Raw genomic sequence first — 12,840 nt, forward strand, 5'->3', positions numbered from 1 at the left:
GGTGATGTGATTATACCCCGTGGATTCCAATGTGTAAAGGAAATTATGGCCGTGCTTTTTGTACCCTAGAATTTCTCTCACTCGTAACCAAACATAGCCTTTGTGATAAGAACTAGCGGCACATTCTACTTGGGGCTACAGCCATTTTCTTCAGGGTTTATTCTTCTTTTGTTTTTTGTTTTTGTCTTTGACAGTTTTTTCCCCTTTTTTTGTTTGGTTTTCTTTTCTTCTTTTCCATTTTTTGTTTGGTTTTCTTTTTCTTCTCCATTTTTGTTTGGTTTTCTTTTTTCTTCTCCATTTTGTATTTTTTTTGTTTTTTCTTATGTTCGTTTTTGTTTTCACTCTATATATTTTGTATATATTAAAATAGTTTTTTTTAATAAGTGATCAGCATTTTATGTATACATGTTCAACATTGTCCAAACACTTATTCAACATTTTTTAAATACTTGTTCAACATTTTAATATTTATTAAGTATTTTTAAAATACTTGTTCAACATTTCAAATACTCGTTCAACAATTTTTAGATAATTTTAAATTTTTTTAATACTTATTCAACATTTTTTAAATGATTTTTCAACATTGTATTCACAAATGCTTCATTAAAATTTTTATATACATGATCAAAAAGATTCATCATTTCTTTAATACATGGTCAACATTCTTTCTATACACATTTAACATTTTTTAAATGCTTGCTTAACATTTTAAATTACTTGTTCAACATTCTTTCAAATGGTTGATTAACATTTTTATATACATGATCAATAGAATTCACCTGTTTTTACTACATGGTCAACATTTGTCAAATGCTTGATTAAAAAATTTCAAATGCGTGTTCAAATTGTTTTTTCAAATACTTGATTAACATTTTTATATACATGATCAATAGAATTCATCTGTTTTTACTACATGGTCAACATTTTTAAAATGCTTGATTAAATTTTTTCAAATGCTTGTTCAATTTATTTTTTCAAATGCTTGATTAACATTTTTATATACATGATCAATATTCTTTGAAATACCTGTTCAACATTTTTCAAATAGTTGATCAACATTTTTCAAATATTTGTTCAATATTTTTCAAATACTTGTTCAACATTTTTAAATACTTGTTCAACATGTTTCAAATGTTTTTTTAGAGTGCTTTTGTAATACACACACACACATATATATATATATATAATGTATTGAATTAAAAAAAAGCAAAAAAACGAAATCAAAAAACGTAAAAAAAAGAGGAAAACGAGGCTGTGGCCTCTCTCGCGCCTGGGCCGGCACAATTTGTCCTCCCAGAAAGCGAGAAACAGGGGCGCCCATGCAAGCACCCCATTCGGCCTGCGGATTGAAATCCTCTTAGCTCTAGGCCTATTCCCGGCCCATGGCCATCGATTCGCTGACACGACGCTCGCGGACAGCAGCCACCGCTCGAATCTCCGCGCCGGCTCCGGCCACGGAAGTTCCACCCCACCATCACCATGGCTCAGTCTCCAGGCCGCGCCGCCTCCGCCGTGCGGCTCTTCGATGCGCACTGCCACCTGCAGGACCCCCGCATCGCGGCGGCTGCCCCCTCCCTCATACGCGCCGCCACAGCCTCCGGCGTCGGCCGGTTCGCGGTCAACGGCACCTCCGAGGTACGCCCCGCCCCTGCCTCGTGCTTGAACGCGAGCGACCGCTCCTCCATGACTCCTTGTCTACTGGACGAGCGCAGAAAGACTGGCACCTGGTGAAGCAGATGGCCCAGGAGCACCCGGCTGTCATCCCCTGCTTCGGCCTCCACCCATGGCAAGATTCCTTGGCCGCTTCTCGCGGTGTGCTGCTGCTTATGCTATCCGGATTTTAAAACCGTGAATTTGGTAGGTGGGTGCCGGAGAGGTCGCCCGATTGGATGGATTCGCTCCGGCAGTTCTTCTCGGAGACCCCAGAGGCGGCTGTTGGAGAGGTGGGCAGGGCTGTACTTGTCAATTTGTTACTTACTCTTCTAGGTTACTTACTCTAGAGAGTCAAAAACGCTCTTATGTTATGGGACGGAGAGAGTACTAGCAAAGTAGCCAGCAATAAAACTGCGGTAATATGTACTGTAATAGACTGGACTGCTACAAAGTGCAAACCAAGGCTTACCTACAAGCATTAGTTCTCCAATATGATGTAAATTATGATCATCTTGTTTTGCAACTCATTAAATTTATCAGGCAATAGGGTATATTTATCTGTCGCCTCTGCTTACTGTAACAGTGTAACTCTATAGCCGAGATGACTGTTTCTGAATTTAACCTAATAGACTGCCCTAGTTTGGCAGCATAGTTTTTGCAAAACCGTAGTTCTAAACACCACAGTTTTTCTCACTTCGGTTTACAAAAAAGAGGTTGAAACCTCTTTCTGAAATACTGCAAAAAAAAACCGTATTCGGGATACTACGGTTTATAAAACTGTGGTATTTATCAATGCCGAACAAATCAAAATTTTCAAAACCATGGCCTCACAGTATTCACCAAATAGTCCAAAAAAGAAAAACTGAGCTGCCAAACACAGCCAATTTATTCTTCTGTTTCCTTTTGGCATGTGCAATACGAGACTTGTGCAATTATATATTCTCATATGTCGCTATTTGTTTCTAGAATATTCTCATATGTCACTATTATGCAGACTGGTCTGGACAAGGGATCGCATGGAAAAACTATTGACTTCGGAGAACAGGTTTGTTAGCACGGGCCCCTCTGCACTTCTTGTTGAATATGATTTTTTTTACCAATGGATTCAGCTACATGATAATGGATATAACCATTTAGCTTTGTCACTGTAGCTTTAATTGTACCCCTTTACCTTTTACCATAAGCATAACAATGTTAACACAGGTTGAAGTATTCCAACGACAACTTGAACTTGCTAAGGAATTGGAGAAACCTGTTTCTGTTCATTGTGTACGTGCCTTCGGCGATCTTCTCGAAATACTAAAGTAAGGAAAGGATGTTTGGTCTTTATCATCTTTTTAGTTCTTGTCAGTATCTAGTTCAATATGACAGGTAGTGATAGGTTGTTTGTCCAGGTTCTTAGTAAGGTTTGCAGTTAGGGTTTTTTCATCACAATTCCAAAACAGAATATATTGCTCTTCCTAGATATATATGTCATACTGAAGAGCAGGTTCCATACTTCTAGTCTAGTATGGATATCCTGTAGTTTCTCATCTCTTTGTCTACAAATAAATGTTATGCTGTGTTAACATTTTGGCTGCCTGCAGGCATACTGGGCCTTTCCCAGCAGGTGTGCTGTTGCATTCTTATCTGGGGTCTGCAGAAATGGTGCCCGGCCTTGCAAATTTAGGTTGTTACTTTTCGTTGTCTGGTTTCCTTACAGGCATGAAATCGAGTAAGGCAAAGAAAATGCTCAAAGCAGTAAGTCGGTCATGCCTGTATTTTTCCCTGGGAGTAGTTATGGATTCAACTATGGAAAATCAAACGTTTTTTATGGCAATTTATGTTTGCCGATGGTGGCAAGTTTAGTTGGCAAGCATGGCAAATCCGCCTCAGTTCATTTTTCCCCCCAGGAAAGTGCCGTGCTTGCAAACTAAATTTGCCATCCTCGCCCCAACATAAATTGCATAAAAACGTTTGATTTGCCATGGTTAAAAATCTGACGTCAGATTTTTAACATTACCGTAAATCTCTTTGGCACCACCAATGAAATGCATTTGTATTTGTTCTAGATACCCTTGGACAGAATTCTACTAGAGACAGATGCGCCAGATGCAGTACCAAAGTTGGACAATGTTTCTCTAGTCACAGTCCCTGTGGACACTTCAGATGCAGATGCTGAAAAGTCTCACAGCGATTCGGCCTCTCAGGCGGACATGCCTTCAAAAGAATCCTTGAACCATCCAGCTAACATCCACATTGTAAGATTTGTGTCCTGACACCTTTGCCTGATACTCCCTCCGTAAAGAAATATAAGAGCGTTTAGATCACTACTCTAGTGATTTAAACGCTCTTATATTTCTTTACAGAGGGAGTACTTTTGTTAGCAAATCTTCATGGTACTTGTTGCACGAGCTCCTTGCTACATCTCTTATTTTAAACAGTGTCCTAATAATGAAAATATTCTTGTGCATACTACGATGTATACGAAGGCCTAAACCTTTCTAGGATAGACACAATATTTTCTCTCAATACTCCATTAACATTACTGTACTGACTAGCATACTGCGATGTATACGAAGACCTAAACCTTTCTAGGGATAGACACAATATTTTCTCTGAATACTCCACTATTTCAACATTACTGTGCCCTGTTCAGTACGATGCCATTTCTGTGCTTACTGTTTTCAAAGTATACCCTGCTGTTTCCAAACCATCCATCTGAAGTATTGTTTAATTGATCCACTCCCAGCTCACTGGCACGATTGTCACTACTCCATCTGTCCAACAATGGCTTGTTTACTTGACAAGCTCTCGTTCTCACACAAAATGATGATGGATTAAGGAAATTATCATTCTGGTATAAACCGTGCCTTTCCATGTTCCTTTCAGGTTTTGAAGTATGTGGCATCCCTGCTTGAAATGCCGGAAGCAGAACTCGCCGAGGCGAGCTACAGGAACGCCACCAAACTGTTCTCCTACCCTGGATCCAAAGTTCATCCCGAAGCTGAAACTGCGTGAATGGGGTGGTGCGGATGGCCACCCAATACGAACCATGCTATCGGAATCCTGGTGCGTTCTGCCTCTGGATGTTCCCTGTATACCGCATGTATGTTGTTGTACTATGTATATATAATCGGCCCAAGACAAGGTAGCAATCAGAGATGAAATAAGAAAGCGGCTCATGGCTGGCCGTGCCATGTTGCCAAATTCCCCTTACAATATTACTCTACTCCCTCCGTTCACTATTACAAGATGTCAATATGGACTACATACTGATTGAAATAAGTCAACAAGCACACTAAAACATACTCCGTCCGTCCCTTAGCTTGAAAAATGATCTTATTCGTGGGATGCAGGGAGCATATATATACATCCAAATCAGAAAAAAATGTTAGAGTAGAACATCTTGTAATTCAGAACTACTAGTTCTTACATTGAACTATGTACTGTCCTATCAGAAAGGAGGCTCCGATCGCATCCGCGTGCCCTGTCAAGTAACCTGGGAATCTCTCATCACACGTACTATCAGAGCATTGTGCGCGGTGACTGGACTCGAACCGAACGCGCAATCTGCTAAAACTAGTAGGATGACAAGATAACAAAAGTTTACTTCGATCCTCATACGATAGGCCTAGTAGGCTCACCAGTTCCACTTCCAATACCTTAGACCTCTCCCGATGCAATGGTGCTTAGATGAGGTGCTAAGTGCATTAAATACCTTAGCAACTCAACTCCCCAATGCATAGGTGCTTAACTTGTTGTTGCTAAACACACTTTATTTAATGAGTTAACACCTAAAGTCTTTTATGTATTGGTCAAATTGTTTCATTTAAGTGGTTTGCCTAGGTTCTCGTGCTTGGCATTGGTTCTTCCTGGGATCACCAAAGTGCTCTCTCCCCTCTTTAAATGATGTGCCATGTCATTTTTCCGCTTATGTGGCATGCTTAGTATCTGTCCACGGTGGAGCACTGTGAAGGGCCTAAATCCTTATCGTTAACCGCATCACCCACCTAAGATAACACCCGTTGTAAACCAGCGAAAGATCTTTTTTGCCTGCCGAGTGGAACCCGTCGCTATCCGGCAAGAGGGGGGCGAGCATTCCCTGGGCCCCGCGCGCGCGTAGTGCGCGTCCACCTCCCGATCCGACCGCTGATCGAGACCGATCCGACGGAGCGGAGTGTGGCGGCGTAGGATTCGGCACACGCACACTCCCGCTCGCTAGCTCGCTTTAGACTTTCGGCGCCGCGTGAAGGAACAAAATCGTTTGCGCGTGAACGGATCAGAAAGTCGCCACTTGATCGGTCGTCAGCATCGGGAAGAACGTCGGAAAACGTTTGGGCGCGAGCAAGAACACTGCAAAGTAACGAAGAAACCCAAGCAGTAGTAGTGATCCTGGACGGCTGGACATAGAAACAAAAGGTGAACATATGTAGTATGGCTGTGTACATCTGGTCTGATCTCATCTGATCCCGGAGCGAGCAAGAAGCAGCAGAGCAAACTAATTAGACAGGCGCGTACGTGTCGAAAGAAGAGAAGCTACTGCATGCGCACGGAAGAATGGTATTCGGCAGGTGAAGCAACTGCAAGCTACGTACAAGTAAGCAGGTCGCTAAGCGGCTGCGTGTGCGCCCGGCGCCGGAGGCTCCGGCGCGTCGACCGGGCGGCGGCGGCCGCAGCGGCACGGGCCGGAGGCGAAGAGGGAGAGCCAGGCGAGGACGGGGGTGCCGAGGAGGACCAGCCCCGCGGGCACCATCCAGAGCCGCGCGTGCGCCGGGTGGAACGCCAGCGCCCACCACACCAGCAGCGCCGCGCCGCCCAGGCCCACCGCCACCAGGCTCGCCGCCGTGGCGGCCACGGACGAGAACGACGACGACGACGACGCCACCTTCGCCGCGGCCCCGGGCTTCGGAGGCCCCGCACCCGCCTCCATGGAAGGCTACGTACGCGCCTGGCACCGCCCGGCCGTCGTCAACAGACCGAGTCCAAGTGTTGCGCGCATATATACCCGCGTGGGCGCGTGGCGTGGCGTGGCGTGGCCGGAAGCTGCACCGGCGGCGCTGCGCAGAACAGTCCCGTAAAAAACGTGCGCTACCAGTCTCTACTCTCTACTGCTTCGCACTTATGCACCTCTGTACACCGCACGTACGCCGGTATATATTACCGTCCGTCGGTCGCTCCGAATGGTTCCTTTCGACAACAGCGATCTACTTTCCGGCCTTCACAAAGGAGCCAAAGGCAAACAGCGGAGAGAAGGAAAAAGAAAAGAAAATTGCCGCGCGTCAAAGTCACCGTCGTCCGTCACGTTCTACACGTTTGCAGACGTGCAGCAAGTGTTGCGCCGGGGAGGAGATATTCCGCGATGCGGTGCATGCACGCCGATCTCCTCGTTCATCCGTATCGACGCTGGAACAAGGCGCGGACGTTGACGGGCCACGCATCGGCGGCGCCGCCGTCGACGATCCTGCCGGCGACGATGAGGTTGACGGCCTCGGTCGGGTGGAACGCGTCCCAGAACACGTACTTGGAGCGGTCCTCGCACAGGGTGGCGGAGCTCGAGTTGGCGACGCCCATGCAGAGGAACGGCGGGAAGCTGCCGCCGCAGCAAGGGTCCAGCGCCTCCTCGAAACCTACGACACAGATCCAACTCTCAGTCCACGAAATGCGAACCTGCCTGCAGCACGCAAGAAAGAAAATCCTGCTACCGTATTGACGGTGCTGCCGGATGATCTCCATGACGATGCCGTGGGTGTTGGTGTAGACGAACGCGCTCTCCGGGCCCGTCTCCTGGTTCAGCCTGCCGATCATCCTCTTCAGCCTCCTGTTGTAGCCTTCGCAGAGCCTGTTCACAGCCGCCGAACACTCGCCCGCAGGGATGAACTCCAGGGCGCGCACGTACGGTATGCAGCCCAGCGGGCCGACGTCGGCGATGACAAATTTCCTAGCCCCGAGCTCGTTCAGCCGCTTCGTTTTGGAAGCGAATTGCAAGATGGTGAGCTCAGAACGGGAGCAAAGCAGAGAAAATTACAGTGCTGGTGACTGGCGAGTTAGAGGTGATCGAGTGGCACCTTGAGATGAAATGCCAACTTGGCAACCAAGGCGTCCTGGAAAACTGCAGGGTCAGGTTTCTGTCGTCCGAAGAATGGCACTGCAGGTGAGAGGTACTCCAGGATGTCATTGGATCCAGCAGCCACCGTGAAGAGCGCGTTCCCCAAGAAGTCGGCCGTGGCATTCTCCCCCATGGTCTCCAGTACCTGAGCTCTGGTCTTCTCAAAGTAGCTGATTTGCTGTCCTAGTGGCACCCTTCCGATCTGCCAACCCAACCACATTTTCACACAATTGCAATTCAGACAGACAGACAGAAATCAAGCCAAGGGAAGTATACAAGTTGAACAGAAAAATCACTTACATAGAAGGAACCGGTCTCGTCGAAAATGCCGGAAGAACCAGAAGCATAGTTGGCTCCACTGTTGATCACTTCAGCACTAGAGTTTGGGGCCAAGTAGGGAGGAGCAAAGCTCTCCTGCCCCAAGGCTTCACCTGAGGGAATAGCACCAAGACATTTTCGTCAGATAAAACATGGACAGTCTAAACAAAGTTTCTCATGAAAACTCATACTTGCTACTATTACCAATGACATCCGCAATGGTCCTGCCGTTTGTGAATCTCCCGGTCGGCTTGCCGCCAGAAAACGAGAAGTCGACGCCGTATGGCGGGGTGTTGGCCTTGGAGAGGGTCACGAGATAGTCGTTGTTCCCCGCGTCGACGAGGGAGTCGCCGAAGATGAAGAAAGCATGAGGCGATGCCGGAGATGGGCGAAACAGGAGCAAGATCACTGCTGTGAAGAGGGAGGGGCAGCAGCGGGGAGGGAGCACGGCCATCCTATGCTGAATCGTGGAACGTCTCTAGGTAGGACTGCATATATCCAATTCTCGTACGCTGGGCGCACTGCCATGCTGCATGCTTATGGTGCCTGCTGCATCGTATCCGTAGTACCGTTTGACAAGGTCATTGTCTGACTGCTTCAAGAGGAGATTGAACTGTCCCAACTGAATCTGGATGAGAAGATTGGGCGCGGTACAGGCGAGCTGTCAGACATGCTAATGGCTGCTATCTTGTTCGGCTAACGGGGGAATGCATCTGTCTTACAAAATAATAATAAGTTTCCACAGCTGCACTGACAATAGAGAATGGCAGATGCATCCGTACTAAGGCAAATGCATTTATAAAGCCATTCACTGGCAATACCGAATGCATCCCCTTGGAAAAATGGAACATATACTGCCATTTGCTGATAACGTTCCACAATGACTTATCATAAAATTTGTATAAGAACAGTGCAGGGATCACTAGATTTTTAGGTACATAATCTAGTCGAAGTTCACTGTGACTACTCGTTCACTTATATAGGAACCACATGATGCAATCTTTCACACGTTGTCGTCAGTTAACGATTATAATGTACACTGAAATCTGCAGTACCTACAAACTATAATTGGCTTGGCTAACCGTTTCTACTCACACAAACTAGAGGAACGGCCAATCAATCAACTAAACAAAAAAAGAAGCAAAAATAACTCCATTACCATTACATACAATCCCATACTATCTCGCTATCATATCATACCCAAGCTTGTCTTGCTTCTCTGGGAGCATCAAACACAGCCACGTCTGGGGCCTTCCTCATGGACCTACTCAACTGAAACACGGGGTGCCTGCACAGCCTCTCCACACCTTTCCTGAAACTAAATCTGTCGAACAAGCCCTCCGCGTTTCTGCTACCAAATTCTTTTCCGGAACTGTTCACTCGGCTATTCGGATCGTTGTGACGTGGAGGAACTCCACTGTGGCACTTATTGTGGTCCATATCACACTTCTTCTCTTGTTCTTCGAAATCATTTTTGGAGTTATGGAGGACCTGTTGAGCCTCAGATAGGAACTGTTCGGAAATAGCCTTATCAATCATCGGGTGATCGACCCTCTCCTGAGTTGAACAAGTGAACGGTTTCGCCAAATGCTCCGGCGCCTGAGGTTCGTCTTGGTCATTTGGGGAATCGGAGCATGACTGCAATGTCATGGATGCTGCAGCTGTCTCCTCCCTTTCCCTTACGGTCCTTACGATCAAAGTCCTGAGGAAATTCATCACCTGAACTGCATGCATCAGGGCGGTTAATGGATCGGCCATCTGGAAGAGAAATACCATGGGGTTAGTGTATGCTCGCGGATGTGCTTGGTCACACAGGGTTTGCTCTGCAGGTAAGAATAACAAATAGTAGTATTTCCAATAACCTGAGTCATGTTTGGAGCAAAAACCATAGCGATGTTTCGTGCATTCATCTTGTTGTAGTTTTCAAGCTCCACAACATCGGCCATTAGATTAATAGCCCAGTTAAGTAATGCTGCTTCAACTGGCGGTAGCATAGAAGCAAGGAGAGCGCACTCCTCTTCTGTGTTGCAGTGCATTACTTGCTCTGGAGTCAGCGTGTCCAATACTCCTGTTGGAAGTTCCCGAAACCATGCCTGCAAAAGAGCACGATAGGTCACGAGAGGATGTACGAGAAAAATGGTTAAATAATGTTTATCTAAATGTAGCCATTGCCCACAAATATATCTCTCATTTTCAGTTTCATGCTACTGCTCAAACTTAATGTGTATGGTTCCTTCCTGAATGTTCATCTTTAAGGCTCTAAACATGTTGGTTTTGCAGAGAAATTGCGCTCACAGCATACTGTCTGCTAGTCTTAGGTATCTCTTGAAGTTGAAAATAAAAGAGAGTTAGCGTTACAGCGGAAGTTCTCAGCACCTTTATCAACCCAGCCAGGCAATGTAAGTCAACTTCATCCGGAACCACGCCGCTGTTTAATTGGTCTCTGACGCAGATTTCTTGACCATTCTCTGCGTTAATTCTGAAGATCCCTTCAATCTAAGAACACAACAGATATAAATAAGCATTCAGAGGGCTTGAAGCTGGTATTTCAATTGCTGATTTATTAGCTTACAAAGCTGGCCATACCTTAAGTCCTTCTCGTAGATACAACTTCCTCTGCATCATCAAGAGTATCGTGGGCACACTATTTCCTCTTTGATCATATGAACATTGCAAAGAGGTTGGTGAAACGCCAAATACACTTGCACTGCACGGGAAAATATGACTAGGACAGGTTAGCAACTAGCACTAAGTAATAATTTGGAGCATCGAGTTTAAGGTCTTATGATATTTAGTTGACGCTTCATATCTAGCTTGAGGCAAACGTAGCAGAAAACATACAATCTGAGGCAACTGTTTCTTTTTAAGGGACTAGGAAGCAACGGCAGCAGTATGACAACGTTAAATAAATACTGAGCTGTATTAAATAAATACTGAAATCCTGTCCTGATTTGATGTTAACAACCTAAAAAGATGATGCGAATGGCATTAAAAATACAAAAGGTAAAAATAAACAAAAATCCCATACTATGTCAGATGCAAGTACAGCTGCTGAGATCAACCTAATCCAAAACATAAGCTAGACGAGAAGATTCCCATTGAGCTGCCCATGCCGGCCAGGTCAGACACCTAAAAAGTCCCAACTTCAAGGTCAAGCACATAACAAATCTGGGTACGAAATCCAACAAAGAGCTCAGCCGTTAGCCATGCAACAGAATCCCAAAATCAATTTATTTCGCTCATCCGCCGGTCTGTGTCCTCAGAATCGTGTTTCCACGTATCTTCAGAATCATGGCAACTGTGCCAGGAGCAGACCACTAGACCAGCCCTCACCCAAAAATGAATAAACTTCTGGGCTAAACAGTTTCCCACTCCTTGGCATGGATCGTAACCTTATAACTTATAATAGTACCATAATTCACAGAACTTCTGATTCAAAAGGCACCACTTGTCCTATTTTTAGATCCACTTGTTGACCTAATTAGTTAAACATTTTTTAACGAATTCCACTGTTCGTACCCTGTATCTTCTCTGAGTGCATAAGCATAACAAGAGAATAGCAAAACACAGCTCATTAAATCAGCATGTTTGCATCAACTACTCAGGAGCCTTCCTGGCAACAATAGTCGTACCTAGAGTTTCATGTGCTGTTAAATTTCTTATTTTATTTACCTTTTGCACAAAGTAAATAACCGTGTTCCGCTTGAAATGAAGTAGTACTAAATAGTAAATATCCTTATCGTGCGGAAGTATCTGATTGAAAATTCCTGGTTACCCAAAAAGATATACGAATTATCCTTGTTGTGTCGAAGTCTAAAATGTCTGATCACCCAAAAAATTATACGTTGTGCTGACAAGTGCCTAAAAAAGATACACGGTCCAGAAACTAGCAAAGCATTGCGCGCGGCTTGTTTCGATCACAAATTCACGAAAACTATACTACTCAGCTGTCAGCAGTCAGCAGCAGCGCCGATAAAAGGAAATTCAGCAGCACAATCAATACTGCAACAAAGAAACAAACCAGGTACAGAGTGGGTGGCAGAGAGCTGACCTGACGCCGGGCGTGGGGCGGGGCACGTCGGGCTCGAGGTCGGCGGGGAGGCCGAGGAAGCCGCCGAAGCGGTCGAAGGTGACGTGCGCGACGTGCCGCACGTCCATGGGCCGCCCAATCTCCATCCCCTCCTCCTCGCCGCCGCTGTCGCTGTCGTCGTCCTCCCCCATCGCGCCGGCGCTGCACATGACCAGCGACCGCCGCAGCGCGCCGACCACCGCGCCCACCAGCCCGCCTCCCCTCCCGGCCTGCATCATCGCCGACGGCGGCGAGGCCGTCCCGTCGCTCTCCGCCTCCTCTTCGAACTCGTCCTCCTCGAACTCCTCCTCTTCCTCGTCGTCTTCCTCCTCGTCGTAGGTGCGCGACGGGGAGATCCCGAGCCCGAACCGCATCTGGAACGGCGCCATGGCGGCTCCTCGGCGGTGGCGGTGGCCGCGCTCCGCAGCGCGGAAGGGGAGGAGGATGCGGGGAGGCGTGCGTGGGGGGCGCGACGCGGGCGGGCGGGGTGGGCGTTTGCCGGGTCACGTTTGCTGCCCAGTTTTTATAGTCCTCCCTCTGATTTTAATCCATCCGATCCGAGGGATCTAATCTGATTACCACCACCACGGCGCTCGGCTTAGCGGCTCGTGATTACGCCCACGTCGCCGGTGTTGCTGCCTGTCGTCGCTTTCGATCGTGTTTTTGCTTTGGCCTGGCACGCGATTATCTTTGGTTTGAAACGGGGCGGGAC

At 46.6% G+C, this 12,840-nt stretch overlaps 3 protein-coding genes across 3 annotated transcripts; 1 reads left to right on the forward strand and 2 right to left on the reverse strand.

The window, feature by feature from the left end:
• Positions 1 to 1,407: 1,407 nt before the first annotated feature.
• LOC119355997 (uncharacterized metal-dependent hydrolase BUsg_343-like) lies at positions 1,408 to 4,880 on the forward strand. Its single transcript, XM_037622891.1, has 8 exons — positions 1,408 to 1,635; positions 1,713 to 1,786; positions 1,862 to 1,943; positions 2,648 to 2,698; positions 2,857 to 2,957; positions 3,240 to 3,393; positions 3,705 to 3,893; positions 4,525 to 4,880. The coding sequence occupies exons 1-8, from the start codon at positions 1,480 to 1,482 to the stop codon at positions 4,651 to 4,653; spliced, it is 936 nt and encodes a 311-aa protein (XP_037478788.1). The 5' UTR covers positions 1,408 to 1,479; the 3' UTR covers positions 4,654 to 4,880.
• Positions 4,881 to 7,023: 2,143 nt separating this feature from the next.
• On the reverse strand, positions 7,024 to 8,513 carry LOC119358051 (GDSL esterase/lipase At5g41890-like). The gene is made up of 5 exons (XM_037624770.1): positions 8,264 to 8,513; positions 8,042 to 8,172; positions 7,701 to 7,943; positions 7,338 to 7,596; positions 7,024 to 7,262 (listed from the first exon to the last, which is right to left on the reverse strand). The coding sequence occupies exons 1-5, from the start codon at positions 8,511 to 8,513 to the stop codon at positions 7,024 to 7,026; spliced, it is 1,122 nt and encodes a 373-aa protein (XP_037480667.1).
• A 499-nt stretch (positions 8,514 to 9,012) lies between these two features.
• On the reverse strand, positions 9,013 to 12,609 carry LOC119355998 (rho GTPase-activating protein 5-like). The gene is made up of 5 exons (XM_037622892.1): positions 12,111 to 12,609; positions 10,646 to 10,766; positions 10,436 to 10,555; positions 9,922 to 10,152; positions 9,013 to 9,817 (listed from the first exon to the last, which is right to left on the reverse strand). Exons 1-5 carry the CDS (start codon positions 12,515 to 12,517, stop codon positions 9,254 to 9,256), a joined length of 1,443 nt encoding a protein of 480 aa, XP_037478789.1. The 5' UTR covers positions 12,518 to 12,609; the 3' UTR covers positions 9,013 to 9,253.
• Between the last annotated feature and the right edge of the window lie 231 nt (positions 12,610 to 12,840).

This window comes from Triticum dicoccoides, chromosome 2A (assembly GCF_002162155.2).
Source record: "Triticum dicoccoides isolate Atlit2015 ecotype Zavitan chromosome 2A, WEW_v2.0, whole genome shotgun sequence".
Classification (NCBI taxonomy): Eukaryota; Viridiplantae; Streptophyta; class Magnoliopsida; order Poales; family Poaceae; genus Triticum; species Triticum dicoccoides.

Bases quoted from the DNA above. Each gene is read 5' to 3' on its own strand.
- LOC119355997 (XM_037622891.1), top strand. From the start codon at position 1,480: ATGGCTCAGTCTCCAGGCCGCGCCGCCTCCGCCGTGCGGCTCTTCGAT. The intron at 2,958-3,239 runs GTAAGGAAAGGA...GGCTGCCTGCAG, and splicing joins GATCTTCTCGAAATACTAAA to GCATACTGGGCCTTTCCCAG. The intron at 3,894-4,524 runs GTAAGATTTGTG...TGTTCCTTTCAG, and splicing joins ATCCAGCTAACATCCACATT to GTTTTGAAGTATGTGGCATC.
- LOC119358051 (XM_037624770.1), bottom strand. From the start codon at position 8,513: ATGGCCGTGCTCCCTCCCCGCTGCTGCCCCTCCCTCTTCACAGCAGTG. The intron at 7,944-8,041 runs GTAAGTGATTTT...TTGGGTTGGCAG, and splicing joins ACGAGACCGGTTCCTTCTAT to ATCGGAAGGGTGCCACTAGG. The intron at 7,597-7,700 runs GTGCCACTCGAT...TCCAAAACGAAG, and splicing joins AGTTGGCATTTCATCTCAAG to CGGCTGAACGAGCTCGGGGC.
- LOC119355998 (XM_037622892.1), bottom strand. From the start codon at position 12,517: ATGGCGCCGTTCCAGATGCGGTTCGGGCTCGGGATCTCCCCGTCGCGC. The intron at 10,767-12,110 runs GTCAGCTCTCTG...TTTCCCGTGCAG, and splicing joins CGCCCCACGCCCGGCGTCAG to TGCAAGTGTATTTGGCGTTT. The intron at 9,818-9,921 runs GTTATTGGAAAT...TTTCTCTTCCAG, and splicing joins TTGCTCCAAACATGACTCAG to ATGGCCGATCCATTAACCGC.